At 46.1% G+C, this 20,801-nt stretch overlaps 1 protein-coding gene across 1 annotated transcript in view; it reads right to left on the minus strand.

Annotated features, from left to right (window-relative positions):
* Positions 1 to 18,827, minus strand: part of MTMR11 (myotubularin related protein 11) — a 31,310-nt gene extending 12,483 nt beyond the window's left edge. The window contains exons 1-10 of the mRNA XM_040412693.1: positions 18,430 to 18,827; positions 13,164 to 13,224; positions 12,551 to 12,687; positions 12,247 to 12,319; positions 11,728 to 11,870; positions 10,704 to 10,779; positions 8,056 to 8,197; positions 6,654 to 6,741; positions 6,478 to 6,566; positions 3,836 to 3,960 (exon numbers count right to left, since the gene is read on the minus strand). Of these exons, the coding sequence (XP_040268627.1) occupies positions 3,836 to 3,960; positions 6,478 to 6,566; positions 6,654 to 6,741; positions 8,056 to 8,197; positions 10,704 to 10,779; positions 11,728 to 11,870; positions 12,247 to 12,319; positions 12,551 to 12,687; positions 13,164 to 13,224; positions 18,430 to 18,486 (991 nt within the window). The 5' untranslated portion in view covers positions 18,487 to 18,827. The remainder of the gene's footprint in view (positions 1 to 3,835; positions 3,961 to 6,477; positions 6,567 to 6,653; positions 6,742 to 8,055; positions 8,198 to 10,703; positions 10,780 to 11,727; positions 11,871 to 12,246; positions 12,320 to 12,550; positions 12,688 to 13,163; positions 13,225 to 18,429) is intronic.
* Positions 18,828 to 20,801: the final 1,974 nt, after the last annotated feature.

Here is a 20,801-nt window from a genome sequence, read left to right on the forward strand (position 1 = left end):
GGTACTTAGTTTAAAATATATTCAGTTTCCCACCTCTAGCCTCATGCAGTTTTTGCTTTATTTCAAAATCCATGCGTAGTATGCACTGGGTGCATATACCCTAAAGGTGGGACTTGTACTAGAAGAGAGACTGACTCAATAGAAAGCACTCAGACCCCACAAGTCTAAAATTTTGATATGTCCTAATAACATATGAAAAGTTTTGTGAAAGTATAATGCCACTATGTACACCTTTGGGGCAATTTTTTTTAAGGATTGAATTTGATTCATTTTGGGCTAAAAACATTTTCTCAATTGGTCTTTATTAAAAATATTGAGCCGTTCTGTCATAAAGGGTTTAAGGGGTTGTCCGGGTTCATGCTCCGATGCTCTCCCTTGCCCAGGACAAGAGCTGCTAGGCGGAGGCTTCGGCCTAGCATTGTTGCCTGTGACGTCACCGACACTAATGGGTGGGCTTTAGAGCTTCCCTAGTAGTGTTGAGCGAACTTCTGTTTTAAGTTCGGCGTCTAAAGTTCGGCTTCCGGTTAGCGAAGAATCCCGATATGGATTCCGAATTCCGTTGTGGTCCGTGGTAGCGGAATCAATAATGGCCAATTATTGATTCCGCTACCACGGACCACAACGGAATTCGGAATCCATATCGGGATTCTCCGCTAACCGGAAGCCGAACTTTAGACGCCGAACTTAAAACAGAAGTTCGCTCAACACTATTCCCTAGCCGTTTTAGCAGCGCTAGAGCCCGGCCATTAGTGCTGGTGACGTCACCAGCAACAATGCTAGGCGGAAGCCTCCGCCTAGCTTTACCCATGGAGAGCCCAGTACGTCACCAGATCTCCAGAAAAAGCCTTTACCCTCCGCGATTCAGCTCATATCAGAGGGGCTGCCTGGGTGAAAACGGGGATATGTCCGGGTTAAGCTGTGAACCTGGACAACCCCTTTAACTATTTTTCTAGCTGTGTGAATGGTACTTTTACGTTCACTTTGTTCTGGCCATCTAATAACCCTAATATGTAAATTACTAAAAAGTCATAAACGCTTATTGAAACCACATTCTTACCAGTAAGATAAGAAGAATTGAGCTGTAATGAGTGTTTATAAGGTCAGAGATAAGGAGCCCGTCAGCTCCCTGCCTGATGGAACAGAGTGAAAATTCAGAACCAGCTACTAGAAAAACTTAAAGCTGTGCAGGGAAAACGGCTCAATATTTTTTATAAAGACCAACTGAAAAAATGATTTTTAGCTCAAAATGAGTACAATGCAGTAATAAAAAAAAATGCCCCCAAAAGTGTACAAAGTCTTTCAATCCATATGCAAATGAGCAGTCAAGTGCATAAAGAGTGGGCCCATGCCACTGTGTGTACCCTTGCCTCTTCTGCTTCCTCTGACACCCCTTCTCACTTAATTGACAGGGCCATTCAAGACTGTGCAGGAACCCAACCCGGTCATTCAAGTAGAGGGAAGGAGGATCAAGGGTGCACAGAGTGACTTGTGCCCTCCCTATGTGCACTTAACTGCTAATTTACATATGGATTAAAAGTACTTTTTCTCCAGAACGAAGCGACGGATCGGTAAGTGAAAGATAGCATTAAATTCAGCAAAGCTAACCCTACAAGACACGGTGTCTGGTATAACAGTGACTCTCCTGGCGACACACTCCCTTTAAGTGAAGGGTTGAATAAACTTGACAACCAGGCAATGCCCTCAGAGTGGTTGTCATTTCCGGCCTCCCTCACAGGGTATTCAGAGAGTGCTGCTCAGCAGGGATCACAGGAGAACAATGCTTACTGTTTAGAGGGAAAATTTTGAGGCTTGATGGGAACGACATTGGAATTTTTTTTTATAATGATAGTGAGCGAAACTGCTCTCGTTCATACACATGCACCATTTCCAGAAATACGCCTCTATTATTAATGTCGAGCTGTTTCACCCACGGCCACAATATAGATCCAGCAGCCCCTTAATGGAGGCAGGAGGGGACGCTCATCCTATGGGATTGTAACTCTTCCTTTGGACTTCCTCTGGATCAATTAAATTGCAATAACTCACTCATGATTGATCAATGCAGACACGTTAATTGACACAGATCTTCTCTTACAGTCTCCTAGGAAGAGCACTCAATTCATGACGCAGATCTTCTCTTACAGTCTCCTAGGAAGAGCACTCAATTCATAAAAAGTGTTTCAAGGACCTGGGATGAGATTATGGACCATCTTCGTTCCAAACCGGAACAGTTTCAGCCAAACATTTTTCCGGTTTCTTCATATATCAGGATAGACCATTGGTATCAGATTGGGGGTTGTCTGACTTTTAGGCCCCCCCATCGCTCAGCAGACCATCGACCTGAACTAGTAGCGGTGGTGCAGGATGTTGCAACTTTGAGTCCTCTGTACCATCGCTGCTAAATAGGTAGACGGACTGATGTCATCAACAAATCGGCCATGAATGCCATGACCTCTTCAAACCAGATGATGGGTGGGGATGCCAAAAGACTAACAATCAACAATCTGATATTGGTCTTTTCTTGCAGAAACCAGGAAGACACCTCTGGCCGTGGCTTATCTTCCATGAGAACAAAGTGTCGGGCATGTTGAATCTGTTGAGACGAGACATATTAGATGGTTGGCAAGTCTCACAGAAACTGGTTGGTTCAGCCATCGTTTATTTAATATGTATGAGTTGGGCACCTAAATGTTTAGGGGGTCATCCCAACGCTCCTCCAACAGCTGATGTCGCGAAAGAAGGATTGGGAATTTGAATTTCAGCTCCCAATCTTTTTATTCTCATGGGAGATAAGCCACTGACAGAAGTGTCTGGAGCTGCTTATTCTCCTTTCCCTATTGAATACAAGCATGGGTCGGCTGAAACGAGTTGTAGTTGGCCAAACGCTGGTTCTAAGGTGCGTGGCCACTTGTGGGCCATGAAGAAGAAGATGATAAGTTCAGATGATCAGAAGACCTTAACAGTTTTGCCCAAGCTCTGATCGAGCTTTGAGAAAAAGAGCACTAAGGCTAGGTCTACATGACGACATTTGTCGCGTGACGTTTTGTCGCACCAATGTCACGCAACAATTTTTATAATGGTAGTCTATGGTGTCGCACTGCGAAACCCATTCAAGATGGATTTTTCTGTGCATAATGTCGCGCGACACATGTTGCAGTGTAGTTATGCCCTATGTATCGCACGACTTATTGTCGTCGTGTAGACCTAGCCTAACAGTCCAGCTCAAGCAGAGCTCGGTCAGCAGGGTGAGGGGGAAGATCTGCTTTAACCCCTCATATCTTGGGCTTAGTAACAGTTAGAGTCTTGTTTGAAAGCTGATATCCTAAGCTTTAAAACAAGATCAGAATGGCAGCATTGTCTCCTTTTCATCGGGAAATATAGTTGTAGATGTAGAAGAGATAATGCTTCCATTTTGGTCTTTTAAAGCTTAGACCGCTTTCTCTATTACTGGAACACCTTCTCAAAGATGGTATTCTTGAAGGCAACTTCAAGTTTGCTGCCTTCATACTGCATGTGACAGAACCAAATCATTGTGAAATGTGCTTGTGTAGAGGGATGGTTGCATACCTTCTACATGTCTCCTACTTTTGGAAATAAAAAAGAGGAACATGTGTCAAGGTATGCATAGCTTAAGATATATTTAGGCACCACAGACTATAGCAATGCAACAGGGTGGAGGACTTCTACGATGGGTGCACCACTAAACAGGTGACAGCTAAACCATGGTTAAGGGGGGCTAAGGTCTGCAAATAGCAAAGCCTCACATAGGACTGATGTAGGAGTCCCGCCATGTTGACCATGACTACATTAGTCCACATTGAGTAGATGCACCTACCACTACAACACAAGGCACGCAGCTTGAGGAAGGAGACCTGGATGTCGGCTACAGAAGGCAGGTCCTCGCTCGTGTCAATGATCACACACTGAGAATGGTTGCCGAATAACAAGGACCTTATCGACCTGGAAAATGGAATCAATAATTAGTAACCAGTCAGGGGATTAACTCTTGTACAAAGCACCAAATTCTGTTACAGAAAACCCTGATGTATTCAGACTGACGACCTGCACTATTGTGGCTTCACATCTGAAAGGACACCGAGGGAACAGAGACAATGAGATGTAACCAAATACAAGGGAGAAGCCTATTCTGGAAGAAATCTCAGGACAGGGGGTCATGTAACTGGAGAATGACAGTGCACAGGGGTGGATCACCTTACAGGGGTGGCAGGGAGTGGAAATGCTTCCTCCTCCTTTACTCTAGTGGAAGTTATAAAGTAATTAGCTTTGCTTTATGACCATATAAAGAGGAAAGGCCAAAAGTGTGATGTCTTAAAGGGACGCCGCCCTGTCTATTGGATCATACTTGTTCAGAACGACGTGGTGTGGGTGAAGGGCTCTGTAGATTAAACATAATGATGAACAGAATGTGTAGAAGAGGTACAAGTAATCATATGGGGAACGAGTACTTAAAGGGTATGTTCACCTTTTGAACACTGTTTAGTTTACAGAAAAAAAATGAGTCACTTGAGGTACGTATTCTTTACTGATCCCTAGTTGCATCCTGTATTATACTCCAGAGCTGCACTCACTATTCTGCTGGTGCAGTTACTGTGTACATACATTACATTACTTATCCTGTACTGATCCTGAGTTACATCCTGTATTATACTCCAGAGCTGCACTCACTATTCTGCTGGTGCAGTCACTGTGTACATACATTACTTATCCTGTACTGATCCTGAGTTACATCCTGTATTATACTCCAGAGCTGCACTCACTATTCTGCTGGTGCAGTCACTGTGTACATACATTACATTACTTATCCTGTACTAATCCTGAGTTACATCCTGTATTATACTCCAGAGCTGCACTCACTATTCTGCTGGTGCAGTCACTGTGTACATACATTACTTATCCTGTACTGATCCTGAGTTACATCCTGTATTATACTCCAGAGCTGCACTCACTATTCTGCTGGTGGAGTCACTGTGTACATACATTACTTATTCTGTACTGATCCTGAGTTACATCCTGTATTATACTCCAGATCTGTACTCACTATTCTGCTGGTGCAGTCACTGTGTACATACATTACTTATCCTGTACTGATCCTGAGTTACATCCTGTATTATACACCAGAGCTGCACTCACTATTCTGCTGGTGGAGTCACTGTGTACATACATTACTTATCCTGTACTAATCCTGAGTTACATCCTGTATTATACTCCAGAGCAGCACTCACTATTCTGCTGGTGCAGTCACTGTGTACATACATTACTTATCCTGTACTGATCCTGAGTTACATCCTGTATTATATTCCAGAGCTGCACTCACTATTCTGCTGGTGCAGTCACTGTGTACATACATTACTTATCCTGTACTGATCCTGAGTTACATCCTGTATTATACTGCAGAGCTGCACTCACTATTCTGCTGGTGCAGTCACTGTGTACATACATTACTTATCCTGTACTGATCCTGAGTTACATCCTGTATTATACTCCAGAGCTGCACTCACTATTCTGCTGGTGCAGTCACTGTGTACATACATTACTTATCCTGTACTGATCCTGAGTTACATCCTGTATTATACTCCAGAGCTGCACTCACTATTCTGCTGGTGCAGTCACTGTGTACATACATTACTTATCCTGTACTGATCCTGAGTTACATCCTGTATTATACTCCAGAGCTGCGCTCACTATTCTGCTGGTGCAGTCACTGTGCACATACATTACTTATCCTGTACTGATCCTGAGTTACATCCTGTATTATACTCCAGAGCTGCACTCACTATTCTGCTGGTGCAGTCACTGTGTACATACATTACTTATCCTGTACTCATCCTGAGTTACATCCTGTATTATCCTCCAGAGCTGCACTCGCTATTCTGCTGGTGCAGTCACTGTGCACATACATTACTTATCCTGTACTCATCCTGAGTTACATCCTGTATTATCCTCCAGAGCTGCACTCGCTATTCTGCTGGTGCAGTCACTGTGTACATACATTACTTATCCTGTACTGATCCTGAGTTACATCCTGTATTATACTCCAGAGCTGCACTCACTATTCTGCTGGTGCAGTCACTGTGTACATACATTACTTATCCTGTACTCATCCTGAGTTACATCCTGTATTATCCTCCAGAGCTGCACTCGCTATTCTGCTGGTGCAGTCACTGTGTACATACATTACTTATCCTGTACTGATCCTGAGTTACATCCTGTATTATACTCCAGAGCTGCACTCACTATTCTGCTGGTATAGTCTGTATATATATGAAATTACATGTGATGGTCTGTATAAGGCTATTATTATAAAGCATTTTTTCTTTTTTTTTCTTCAGAAAATGGTGGATAACCCCCTGGACACCATCAGGATCCTGCAGCTGAACGTGTAACCGGTCCCTAATGATAGAGGTAAGCTAATGACAATGTCTGCCCTCATGTCACACAGGCAGACGGGTCTATTACCTCACGTCCTCTTTATCAGGGTCCGTGTTGTTCTGAAGTCCAGCCGATCTCAGTAGGTCACTTCCTTCGGGGTGATGCCACGTCCACCTCTAAGACACGGGCAGAAGATGACACCGTCATAGTGCTGTACGATACATAAATTATTACTACTATTACTACACCATGACTATACTCACAGGAACGCGTCTCTGCTGGAAGTGCGCAAATGTCTTTTTCAAGTCATTGTCGAGCAGCTTACAGGGAACCACAAAATACTTGGAGAGGCTGAAAACGTATGAAGAAAGGGCACATTATAAACCAGGTCTGAAGATGATAGTCCGGTGCTGGATCGGAGGAGGTCTTCTAGACCTAGTCTAGAAATGGGACTTTATATTGAGGACCTCTATCAGATCACAGAGGTCTGACTCACGGCAGAAGCCACGGTGCATGGGAACCAGGCCCTGTTCACTTGTATGGGGCTGAGCCGCAGTAACCAGGCATGACCACTACATGGCGTATGGAGCTCTGCAATCATCTGATCATAGGGGGTGCTGGGAATCGGACCCCTGCCGATCCCATACTGAATGCAGCCCTAAACTATCCCTCCAGACAATTTTAATGGAGAAAGGGGAATTAAAGGTGTCTAGCAGCGGCTTATCTCCGGCGGAAATGTTAAAAGTCAACATGGCCGACCCTTTTATCCTATGACATCTTCAAATTGGGGCCTTGTCGGTAGATGGTGCTAGTCAACCCTATGGAATGGGCCGTGTACCTACACTACATCTCCGCAGACGTAGGTCGTCTGTGTAACCGATCCTACATAGGTTGGCTGCTGGCCGGAGCGTACTTGTCTACATTGGGACCCAACTGGGAATTCTAGGTGTGCGTACCATAGATGTAGACACAGCGGGGGCTTCATCCATTGGAGAAGAAGGCGCTAAATTGGAGGCACGTGTCTCTTAATAAACTTGGCGCCTCTTTGCCCCCCCCAAGACCCTCCCAATTTCTTGCCACTTTTGAAAAGAGGCGTGAAAAGTTGCAAATTGTAGCATAACCATGGCATTACAGGCTGTATACATAGCAACCAGACTGTCCGCTGAAAGCTTCATCGGTGCTGTCCATCTGATCGCGCAGGAGTCAAATTGTGCTAAAAAATTACATTTCGGTGGAAAGAATCTCTAAACTGGAGTGTGGACATGAGCCGCTATGTAGCAACCCCGTAGCCTGCCTCTGGTTTTATAATTATGGGTTTGGCTTCTGTTAAGTACATTGAGGAGACCATAGGAATAACTCGTGCTGGAAAATACTGAAAAAACGGCCATCTGAGATGACGTGTCCCAGAGTGAACCAGCGCTGGTCAAAAGTGTTCCTGACCAAGTGCCGTCAGATGACGCTGAGGTGACACCACGTCCTGGGACAGTAAAGTATCGCCTGTGATTATATCATCCACTTCATAGATTCATGTTAGGAACGGCTGTGCTGGTGTGGAGTGTGCCCATGTACAGGCTCCGCTATCACACTGCCTTATTAGAGTGTTCTTCTCTCCTGTGCAAAGATCAGAAGATATTTAAATCTTCTATTATTTCCTAATGATGTTACCTGGTGCAGGTGTCACAGCGTTCATTGAGGGGCGTTACTCTCCAGGCAGTAGCCCCCAGTCTTTCAATTTCATTCTGCCAATCCTCAGCTGACTCGAACATACGTGTAGGATAGTCCATCGGTGTCGTACTCTCCCGCTTATCTGTCAAAAACAATAGGCCCCGTCAGTAATGCTTAAAATATACATACATTACTTATCCTGTACTGATCCTGAGTTACATCCTGTATTATACTCCAGAGCTGCACTCACTATTCTGCTGGTGCAGTCACTGTGTACATACATTACTTATCCTGTACTGATCCTGAGTTACATCCTGTATTATACTCCAGAGCTGCACTCACTATTCTGCTGGTGGAGTCACTGTGTACATACATTACTTATCCTGTACTGATCCTGAGTTACATCCTGTATTATACTCCAGAGCTGCACTCACTATTCTGCTGGTGCAGTCACTGTGTACATACATTACTTATCCTGTACTGATCCTGAGTTACATCCTGTATTATATTCCAGAGCTGCACTCACTATTCTGCTGGTGGAGTCACTGTGTACATACATTACTTATCCTGTACTGATCCTGAGTTACATCCTGTATTATACTCCAGAGCTGCACTCACTATTCTGCTGGTGCAGTCACTGTGTACATACATTACTTATCCTGTACTGATCCTGAGTTACATCCTGTATTATACTCCAGAGCTGCACTCACTATTCTGCTGGTGCAGTCACTGTGTACATACATTACTTATCCTGTACTGATCCTGAGTTACATCCTGTATTATATTCCAGAGCTGCACTCACTATTCTGCTGGTGGAGTCACTGTGTACATACATTACTTATCCTGTACTGATCCTGAGTTACATCCTGTATTATACTCCAGAGCTGTACTCACTATTCTGCTGGTGCAGTCACTGTGTACATACATTACTTATCCTGTACTGATCCTGAGTTACATCCTGTATTATACTCCAGAGCTGCACTCACTATTCTGCTGGTGGAGTCACTGTGTACATACATTACTTATCCTGTACTGATCCTGAGTTACATCCTGTATTATACTCCAGAGCTGCACTCACTATTCTGCTGGTGCAGTCACTGTGTACACACATTACTTATCCTGTACTGATCCTGAGTTACATCCTGTATTATACTCCAGAGCTGCACTCACTATTCTGCTGGTGCAGTCACTGTGTATATACATTACTTATCCTGTACTGATCCTCAGTTATATCCTGTATTATACTCCAGAGCTGCACTCACTATTCTGCTGGTGCAGTCACTGTGTACATACATTACTTATCCTGTACTGATCCTGAGTTACATCCTGTATTATACTCCAGAGCTGCACTCACTATTCTGCTGGTGGAGTCACTGTGTACATACATTACTTATCCTGTACTGATCCCATTACATCCTGTATTATACTCCAGAGCTGCACTCACTATTCTGCTGCTGCAGTCACTGTGTACATACATTACTTATCCTGAGTTACATCCTGTATTATACTCCAGAGCTGCACTCACTATTCTGCTGGTGCAGTCACTGTGTACATACATTACTTATCCTGTACTGATCCTGAGTTACATCCTGTATTATACTCCAGAGCTGCACTCACTATTCTGCTGGTGCAGTCACTGTGTAGATTACATTACTTATCCTGTACTGATCCTGCGTTACATCCTGTATTATACTCCAGAGCTGCACTCACTATTCTGCTGCTGCAGTCACTGTGTACATACATGACTTATCCTGTACTGATCCTGCGTTACATCCTGTATTATACTCCAGAGCTGCACTCACTATTCTGCTGGTGCAGTCACTGTGTACATACATTACTTATCCTGTACTGATCCTGAGTTGCATCCTGTATTATACTCCAGAGCTGCACTCACTATTCTGCTGGTGCAGTCACTGTGTACATACAATACTTATCCTGTACTGATCCTGAGTTACATCCTGTATTATACTCCAGAGCTGCACTCACTATTCTGCTGGTGAAGTCACTGTGTACATACATTACTTATCCTGTACTGATCCTGAGTTACATCCTGTATTATACTCCAGAGCTGCACTCACTATTCTGCTGGTGCAGTCACTGTGTACATACATTACTTATCCTGTACTGATCCTGAGTTACATCCTGTATTATACTCCAGAGCTGCACTCACTATTCTGCTGGTGCAGTCACTGTGTACATACATTACTTATCCTGTACTGATCCTGAGTTACATCCTGTATTATACTCCAGAGCTGCACTCACTATTCTGCTGGTGCAGTCACTGTGTACATACATTACTTATCCTGTACTGATCCTGAGTTACATCCTGTATTATACTCCAGAGCTGCACTCACTATTCTGCTGGTGCAGTCACTGTGTACATACATTACTTATCCTGTACTGATCCTGAGTTATATCCTGTATTATACTCCAGAGCTGCACTCACTATTCTGTTGGTGCAGTCACTGTGTACATACATTACTTATCCTGTACTGATCCTCAGTTATATCCTGTATTATACTCCAGAGCTGCACTCACTATTCTGCTGGTGCAGTCACTGTGTACATACATTACTTATCCTGTACTGATCCTGAGTTACATCCTGTATTATACTCCAGAGCTGTACTCACTGTCCAGCTGCTTCTCACCTAGACTTCTTAGCATGGCCTCCTGCTGCACCACTGAGCTGATAACCTGCTGGTTCTTCACCATTGTATTTGTCATCTAACGGAATAAGAAAAAAAGACAGGTGATTACATGAGACGGCATGGTCTGTAGCTAGGTACTGTACCCTCATCCTGGGACTTTTCAAAGGGAAAGTCAGATTCCTCTTCTAACGTTATGTACTATATTAACGATAATAAATATAATTTAAAGCCGGTCAGAGCCCAGATATGATATGTAAGACAGTCCGCCTACGGGATGTTTACCTGCTATTTTCCTCAGCTCTTGCCACTTGACTACTTTTTATCTCCACTCCTTCAGGATAGAGCAGGGATTTGTGACTACTGCTTAGCTGCAGTGTGTACAGGCAGCCTGAGGTGGTCTGAGACACACCCCCATCTCCTGATTGGTTCTGACTGCTGCTCTATGCCATGCCCCCCTCTTCTGATTGGCTGCTGTGTATAAACACAAGTCTACTTGCCTGCTCCTGGGATGTCTTCACTGGACTTCCTATCCCTGCCTCTTAGCTTCCACTGAGATAGGGTCACATGCACTGTTGCAGCCAATGACTGGCCTCAGCAGTGACAGACAGCATGTGACCCTGCAGTGACGTTCTGCTTGGGACATCACAGTTGAGACCAGTCATTAGCTGCAGTGACCCCGTCCATGTGGAAGTTGACAGGTGCGGGCCACAAGTCCAATGAAGACATCACGGTAGCCATGGAACCGGAGCAGGTAAGTATAGATCTTGTAATGGGTACCTGTGGGTGAAGTAAAAATATCCTGAACTTCCCCTTTAAGAACATATTTGTGATGTTACTGCAGCCAGACTGTGGGAAAAGCTGTTCTCTAATTAGACGGGAAGTAAAAAAAAGAAGTAATCACAATGCGGGCAGCCTCAATTTCCCCTAAAAAACCATTTTATCTGAAATCAGAACCGACAAGACACGCAATAGGGGAGGGAGTCGTGCCCCTTTAATATGTGCACAATGGCCGCCCCCCACTCACACTGAAGGCTTCTGTCTTCAAGCCATTGTCACTGAAATGGAAGTGCATCAGCCGGAACCCTCTACAGTAGATCAGCAATTCCTCCGGGACAAACTTCAGGCTCAGCGAGGGGGTGACAACCTTCACTTTACTCTGATTGGCCACTGGAAGGTAAAGATGGTGGACATGAGAGAACGGACAGGACTCTTTGCAGAGACTGAACTACAACCCCCCAGAACGGCTGAGCAAGTGTGCATGCTGGGAGTTGGCGTGCCGTAGGTTGCTGGCCCCTAGAAGCTGCCTCTAAAACCATGCAAGTGTCAAGGATACGGTCTATAGCAATGGTGGAAAAGGCATAGCCAGGATATTGAATGTTTTGAGTCCCGGCATCCGATAATCTAGTATTTGGGCCCGTTGATCCAGAATCTGGCACCCGCCCGCCCGCCTACTGCACACCTAGTGTAAATCTGAACAATTCGTGCACCGAGGCGTGAGGAATCATTTATCGGATTCCTGCCCGAGGAATGTGACGGCTCTTACCTGCCAAAATCCTGTCAGCGCAGGGTAGGGCGATGTCATTGTCACTGTCAAATATCACCTCCTCGGAGGAATCCTGCCGCAGAGCAAGGACTTTTTATTAACTCTTTCAGGTTAAAAGACAAAGTAAAGTCACAAATTACACATACGGAATTACCGTAGCCTCCAGGGTTCTAATGACGACGCGCCCGCTGAAAAACCAGCACTCACTGGTGACCTAGCTAATCATTTACACTATATGGGGATGAACAATCGTCAGTACGATCATTCATCCCCATACAATTTGCTCATTCACAGAGTTTCTTACCTGAGGGCTGTTGAAACAATCCGGCCTGAAGGCGATGCGGTGGCTGGTGCAATACAGGGTTCCAAAAACATCATGGTGGTCGTCTTTAAAATGTAAGCGTCTCCTGACCCTCAAGGATTGTTCAAGAACTTGTTCGCCTGTAAGTAGGAAATATATTGATGTCTTCAAGGGATCATGAGCGCTCACCATACACATGCATGCTCACTTGGGCCAAGAGTGCATGTGTTCGGACTTATCATCCCGAATAAGGGTTCTCAGCCTCTGGTTACCATTGTGAAACTTCTTATTTACTGACAGCAAGCAGAGATCTTGAATACTGTGAGGAACCGAAAGTCGAATAACTTTTCGGCTTGGTAACACAGAACTGGATAAACCCTTCGGGGCGCACATTTGACTTGCAAAGCAAAAGCCTGTCTGTGAGACGAGACCATTAGAGAAGCGCTCCCCAGAGAGAGACGGGGCCTGGGTTATAAAAAAAAAAAAAAAGGGCGACCGCGACCACAATGTGTAAAATTAGAGAAGAGCGCTTCAGTGGACGCACATGCTTGGCGCATTTGTGGGCCGGCTGCGGTAGTCGGGGGACAGCATCCTCGCTGCGCTCACCACTCCTCACCTGGCAGGCACTTCAGCCCAGCGCTGCGGGGGTTTATCTTGGGAGACTTTGAGCTTCTGACCTGCGGGGGTTAAGAACGAGATGTATTAGAGGTTTTAACCCATTTATATTGTGGCGTCTCAAGCCGTTCATTAAACTTTTGCAGGACAGTGACCTTTAAAGGGGTGATGACGACATAAAAGAGGGCCCAGACCTGAAGCCCTTGATTCTGGCAGATTCAGACCCAACTTATCTTCCTAGTGGTCTGAGGTACGTTTTCCAGTAAAGGCCCAAATCCCCTGCGGAGTTAAAGTGGTTTTCTGACTGTCCTCGGGATAGGTGATTGGTGGGGGTCCGACACCCAGAACCCATGCCAATCAGCAGTTTGAGGAGGCTGCCGTTCTCCGGTGAGTGCCGTGACCCTCTCGTAGCTTACCCTAGTCCAGTGACATCACATTCATCGGTCACATGACCTAGGAGCAGCTCAGTCCCCTTCCAGTGAATTGGGCTGAGCTGTGATACCAAGCGTTGTGCTTGGTAAGCTATAAGGAGGCTGTTTCTCAGCAGAGATCAACAGCCTCCTCAAGCGGCTGATCGGAAGGAAGGGGTACCGTGTTGGATCCCCACCTATCAGATACTGATGACTTATCTTGGGAATAGGTCATCAGTATAAAACAATCAGGAGACCCCTTTAAAAATGCTACTGTAATGGCCAACAGCCACCACTAGGGGGAGCTTACTGCATACTGATTTGAGCAGTATGAAGAGAGCTGATAAGCTCCCCCTAGTGGTGACTTCAGGCAGCCAAAAAGTCATTATTTTAAAGTTAGTCTGTCACCTCCAGTAAGCATACCGCCATGCAGGGAAGATGCCCGGAAACATAACCATACCTCACCCGTAAAAATCCGGACCTCTAATCCTCTGACAGAATCCTTTTGAATGGGTTTTCTGGGAATGAAATATCAGTGACCAGTCCTGAGGATTGGTGGGGGTCCAACTCCTGGCATCAGCTGTTTGAAGGGGCCGCAGATGAGAGCTGAGACGCGCTGTACAGCGCCGTACATTGCGCAGTGGCTTTGCCTGGTATTGCAGCTCAGTCTCATTCATTTGTATGGGACCATGTGATTGACATCAGAGGCCGAGGTCTGTACACCCGATTGGTGGGGGGCGCCAGGAGTCCCCTTTCAAGGAGTTGACTGATTTCATATGCGGTGCTGGATCATTTAATAAATTAAGCAAAGTAGTACCCAAAACAGAGCTAAACCCTCGAAACCCGCCGGCTGATACTGTGATCTAGTCCTCTTCTCCTGGACGCGGTGTACGAGTTTCTCCAGAACTGCCCGCTATGACTCATTAGAGCCTTTATATTCTGGAACCGAGACGTGTTTTCTGTTCTGTAAAAGCTGTTGCCGTGTTCTGCTGGAATGTGAAAACTCCCATTGTGGGATCTGCGCTCCCAGGACGGAAATGCTGCCAGTGGTTCCAGTCCTAACACCTGCTCCAAACAGCACAGTATATGCTGTGTTCTCCTGCTTAAAGGGGTGATCACAGTTTTTACAAATAAAGTTGATTGAAAGCGAGCACCATTCAGTCCCCGCGAGCACATCTCTGCCGCTTATCACTTATTTGGTAGCTAAGAGCTGCTGATCAGTATCCTCATACACATGCATGCTCGGCTCGGCTGCATGTGTTATCGAGGGGTAGGTGCACCACTGCCAGACGACCACCCTGCAATCCAGCATTGGTGGCCGTGCTTGCACACTATAGAAAAAAAAGCACCAGCCTGTGTTCCCGGCCACCAGAGATGCCGGTGCGCTTTTTCCTATAGTGTGCAAGCGCGGCCACCGCTGAAGGATGGCAGGGCGGTCGTAACCCCTGGATATGAGCAGCGTATAACGCGATGGAAAAATGAATCCAGCCAGCACAGGAAGCAATATGGACAACCACAATACATTAGCAAGTGTCTTGTATTAACTTGGTTTACGTGATAAAGGCTGTTTCACACAAGGGAGTCCGTTGCGGGAATCGCGCTCCGCGCGCGAGCGCGATCCTCCGTTCTGGACTTGCAGGAGCGCACGGCATTATCATGACTATCTTGGGTCCAAGATATGGAGCGGTGCAGAGCGGAAGCACGGGAGAACTGTGGACCGCTTCCGTGTTCTTATTTTTTTTGCAGACCGAACGTTGCGGATCGTCGACCCATCCACAAACGGCGGGCACACCGACTGCTTTGCCGACCGCTATTTGCGGACCACAGCACGGGGCGCACAGGGTTGTGTGCATCAGCCCTTAAGGTTAGCAATATCTAAAGGAACTTGATGGTTTCAGCGTGTGACCTTTGTACCCCTGATTACCCTTCTAAAAGACACATGACACCGCCACATGACACCGCCACATTACACCGACACACCCCAACCAGTTTCTACAACAACAATGACATTCAAGAAGCGCTCCGCACGTCTTATCTCTAAGAAATAATTTGCACGCGGGCGGCCATTGCTTTGGTGGCAGCAGAATATCTGTCTCGCAGTGGATTTGAATGGACACTGTGTAATACTTAATACCTCCTGTGGCGGCGCTGCAGGGAAATTCACCAGATTACCTCCACAGATCACAGCTGATCGCCGGAGGTCCCAATAGGAGGATCAGCTTATTGTCAAACAAGTAGGGATTGTCCAAAGCGGAATTATTATTATTATTATTTTTTTAAATATTTCTACCTGGCTCGTTAACCATTTAGACACCAATATTTGGACCAGAATCTGTGTGTGTAAAGCCAGCCCGTAGGGTTTAGAAAAGTAACTCCAATAAAATCTATTTATGGTGCCTCTGTCTACGAGGGCTTTGTTTGGGCGCCGCTTTATGTTCTCAGACGGCCTGGCTACGGAATAGACGCAGCAAGCACCATCATGTCCGCTCACAAAGCCCACATCCTCCTCCGCAGAGTCACTTCCCCCATGGCAATGCTCTCTCTCAAAAGAATTTTGCTTTTACTAGGCCAGGAGGACTTCTGCTGAGCTTTCCTACAAGGCAGCGCCCGTTACAGCGGCCGCCATACTTGTGCTGTATGTGAGCCTCGCCATTCTTACCCAGCTGGACTGAGCAGGGTATGGTGAGAGGGATTCAGTGCCCACATGCCACCCAGTCCATAGAAGTGACTGCAAATCTGGTAAACCGGCGAGAGGATTTTGGAGGCTATGAAGGAGGCTGTCCATAACCAGTGCCTCACATTCCTCAAATTAGAGAAATCCAAGGGGGTCCTTCCTTCACTCCCATTAAGGCAACTTGTCCCCATTCCCACCACGCTGCATGACATAAAGGGCAAGATGCCAGTTGGCACTGACGTGTCCGCTGGGCGTAGACAGACCTTCCAAGTGTCCTGCAGCATTATACATAAGCCAGCCCCTGCTCCTTTCATTGACGTGGAGGATGCTTTAAACCTACACACTTCGGTGGAGAAGCGGCGCATGTACTGTTGATCTGCGCATTCGCCAGTCCCTATCCCGCTTTGGGAGGCACTCGCTTCCTCATTGATGGGGACCGGCACATGCACTGAACGGCCTGTTGATAGGGTCTGAGGCATCATTACATTGATTGGGACCAGCGCATGCGCAGTGTGTTTTCCCTTTTGTGGGCGAGAAAACATTGTCGCCCCACTTCTGGTCACCCCCTTTCTCATTGATAGGGCCCAGTGGATGAACTGACAGCCTGTGGATAGGGTCTGAAGCATCATCACATTGATGGGGACGCATGAGATCAACGGCCTGTGGATAGTGACTGACGGAGCATTACATTGATGGGGACCAGCGCATGCACAGTGTGTCTTTTCCTTTAGTGGGTGAGGAATCATTGTCATTCTGTGCATGCGCCGATCCCTATCCTGCTTCTAGAGTCACCCGCTTTCTCATTGAGGGGGCTCATGCACAGAACGGCCTGTGGATAGGGGATGAAGCACCATCCATGTCCATCAACGGAACAGGCTGGTATATCATCTGTTTCTTCAACCTAGTGTCCTTTTGGCATCTGCCAGGCTTCTATTTTGATATACCCCTTTTTTACTATATAGTAAAGTTTAGTCAACTGCCTTTTTAGGCAAAAGTATCTTGCAAACAATGCCAAAAGCGGTATACTTTATTTTTGTACCATGGGTGTCTTACGTCACTGTCACAACTTTCCATACATCAGCCACGCTCCTGATGTAGACGTCAGACATGATGTGAACAGAGCCTGATTTGGGCACAGTAAGGCGTGTACACTGCATAGTACTGTGTATTTGTTGTACTTTTTTCTTCCCGAGCTGTTCTTCCTGTCTTGCAGACACTGGTCTGACGCGGCCACTGACCTACTTTCTATTACAGATGTGCCCGCCTGCATGGCATCATACCTTTACCAGCCGGGTAGTTGGGTGATGTCATACATGGAAGGTGGGTAGTTGAGTCCTAAGAAGTAATGGCATATAGGAGAGGCAGGCACTGCAGGTAAGTAGCTCTGACATAAGCTGTGGCCCAGTTCCCAGACGTACTACAGAGTAGAGCCACCAGGACTGCGGGTATGGATGTGTCATCTGCCACCATGACGCTCTTCTACATGGACCACAGGTATAATCTACTTCATCTCATAATCCCACAGACTGGCCGTGAGGCTTCTCCTGCTTAACCCTGTAATTACCTAACTTTTCAGTCTCCTCAGTGATAGCCCAAGCCTCCGGTAGTGGCAGGGTTAATCCGCAGTCGTCCTCCATAGGGGATCACACATGGGACTCCTGCTAGAATGAGGGATTACACATAGACCTAGTCACTTGCCCAGATCACCTCGTCTAGCACTCCTCCGCTCCATCTGTGCAGGCGGCCATTGCTCCATGGACAGCACCCACAGATCATAACGATCACAGTCCATTCTGACCTGCGAGAAGCTGAAGCGTTCCCATATGATTTCCCATAAAATAGCACTAGAGGAAATCAGGCTGCCGGAGCTGAGACACAGGGGCTTTGTGTAATAATGCCAGGGCATGGCATGTGACTCTGACCACACAATAAGCCTCACAAGAACAGAAGAGGCCATTGCCAATGTAAACACAAGAACCTGGTGAAAACCCAGGGGGCACAAAGACCTAAAAGCTAATCTGATGTTCCCCCATTGCTTCCTATGGAGTCTTGTGAGGAGATACAATGTTTATAAGTTTGTTACAATGTTTCCACTTTTGGTAAACACTCAGTCTTGGCATGCAGGGCTCACTCAGTCTTGGCATGCAGGGCTCACACAGTCTTGGCATGCAGGCTTCACTTACCATGGTCTCTCTGGGGTCCTGCTTGAGGGTGAAGGTGTTCTTGGGTCTGGGTAGCATGGCGTAGTATTGCAGGATGTGTTCAGAAGACAGCTACAAGTAGAGCACAGAGTAGACAGGCAGAGTCAGCTCCTGTGTGCTGCTCCCATGGCGACAGTATAAAGAGGACTTTGTTCTAGAGCGGAGTGCTACAGAATAGGTTGGGGCAGGGGGAGGTTAGAGGACCCCCCTGCCCATGTAGGCAGTGATGGAGGACAGGGCACTGCTGCTGTGACTGAGGCTGGCAGGACTGTGATCCCCAGCCTTGTATTTAGCAGGGATTCCCCCCAGCAGTGTGGGGGTGTTGGACCTCCGCCTCTCCTCCTCCTGCTGCTGCTGCTGCTGCAGTGTCTGATCTCCATAGCGAAACTGACACTGTAGCCACATGTATTCTCAGCCTCTTAAAGGGACAGAGCCGTGTGTCGTGCTCCTCCATGTGCAGTGTTAGGACGCCTTGCACTTTAAATTTCTGTTAGGAATTAAGTATTCTGTAAAAAAAACTTTATGCTGTTTTATTATTTAGTAATAATTATTGTTAATATATATTTTTATTTTACTAATTAAAGTCAAATAATTACCCCACTCTATTCATGATGTGCAGCAGTTTAGTTGCCCCACTTTGTCACTGAGGTCCAACAGCATATCTGCCTCACTCTGCTTCTTATGTCTGCTGGCTTAGTTTAGTTGCCCCACTTTATTGATTATATCCAGCGGCTTAGTTGCTCCACTGTGTCCATGATGTCCAGCAGCTTACTTGCCCCACTCTGTTCCTTTTGTCTACTAGCTTAGTTGCCCCACTCTATCCATTATGTTCAGCAGCTTATTTGCTCCAATATCCATGATGTCCAGTCACTCAGTTGCTCCACTCTGTTCCTGATGTCCAGTGGCTTAATTGCCCCACTCTGTCCATTATGTCCAGCGGTTTAGTTGCCTCACTCTGTTTCTGATGTCCGGTGGCTTAGTTGCCTTACTTTGTTCTTGATGTCCAGAAACTTAGCTGCTCCACTCTGTTCATGATGGTCAGTGACTTAACTGCTCCATTCTTTTCCTGATGTTTAGAGGCTTAGTTGCCCCGCTTTGTCTGTGATGTCCAGCAGCTTAGTTTCCCCACTCTATCCATTATGTCCAGCAGCTTAGTTGCCTCGCTGTATTCCTGATGTCCAGCAGCTTAGTTGCCTCTCTCTGTTCCTGATGTCCAGCAGCTTAGTTGCCTCAGCTCTATTACTGATGTCCAGCAGCTTAGTTGTCTCACTCTGTTCCTGATATCCAGCAGCTTAGTTACCTCATTCTATTCCTGATGTCCAACAGCTTAGTTACCTCACTATTTCTGATATCCAGCAGCTTAGTTACCTCACTGTTTTCCTGATGTCTAGCAGCTTAGTTACCTCACTCTATTCCTGTTGGCTAGCAGCTTAGTTGCCTCACTCTGTTCCTGATGTCCAGCAGCTTAGTTGCCTCACTCTATTATTGATGTCCAGCAGCTTAGTTGCCTCACTCTATTCCTGATTTCCAGCAGCTTAGTTGCCTCACTCTATTCCTGATTTCCAGCAGCTTAGTTGCCTCACTCTATTCCTGTTTTTTAGCAGCTTAGTTGCCTCACTCTATTCCTGATGTCCAGAAGCTTAGTTGCCTCACTCTATCACTGATGTCCAACAGCTTAGTTGCCTCACTCTATTCCTGATGTACAGCAGCTTAGTTGCCTTACTCTATTCCTAATGTCCAGCAGCTTAGTTGCCTTACTCTATTCCTAATGTCCAGCAGCTTAGTTGCCTCACTCTATTTCTGATGTCCAGCAGCTTAGTTGCCTCACTCTATCCCTGATGTCCAGCAGCTTAATTGCCTCACTCTATTCCTTATGTCCAGCAGCTTAGTTGCCGCAGTACCCAAGCACTCAGCAGTTTCCACTTCGAAAACAGCCTCCAGTTTGATAAAAATATGGCATTTACACCTCCTCCTTGACTATCATTAGTAGGAACTGTCCCGCAAAAACTAGAGTGTCTAGTGCCAGATTGCCTGATATTTTGGACTTTCTTTTGTTCTATTACACCATTCTGAGCAATTTCTACAAAAATGTAAGTGGGCGGCCAACTCTTTTAAATGGTAACCTGGTTATTTCTTATGATTTATGAGAACATTTCACAGTTTCGTACAGAAGTAAGCAGCAGACAAGCAGAGTCTCTATAGCTTCGGGTGACGGATTTATAATTTTTTACTCTACTGCTATATTTAGATCTCTGTATGGATTTTACCCGCACTTGGACAGTGAATTTGAAATCTTAACATGTCATCTTTCATTCTCTGTAAAGCAGGCTTAAACCATAACTCGATTAAGCTCT

Source organism: Bufo bufo, chromosome 11 (genome assembly GCF_905171765.1).
Source record: "Bufo bufo chromosome 11, aBufBuf1.1, whole genome shotgun sequence".
NCBI classification, from domain to species: domain Eukaryota; kingdom Metazoa; phylum Chordata; class Amphibia; order Anura; family Bufonidae; genus Bufo; species Bufo bufo.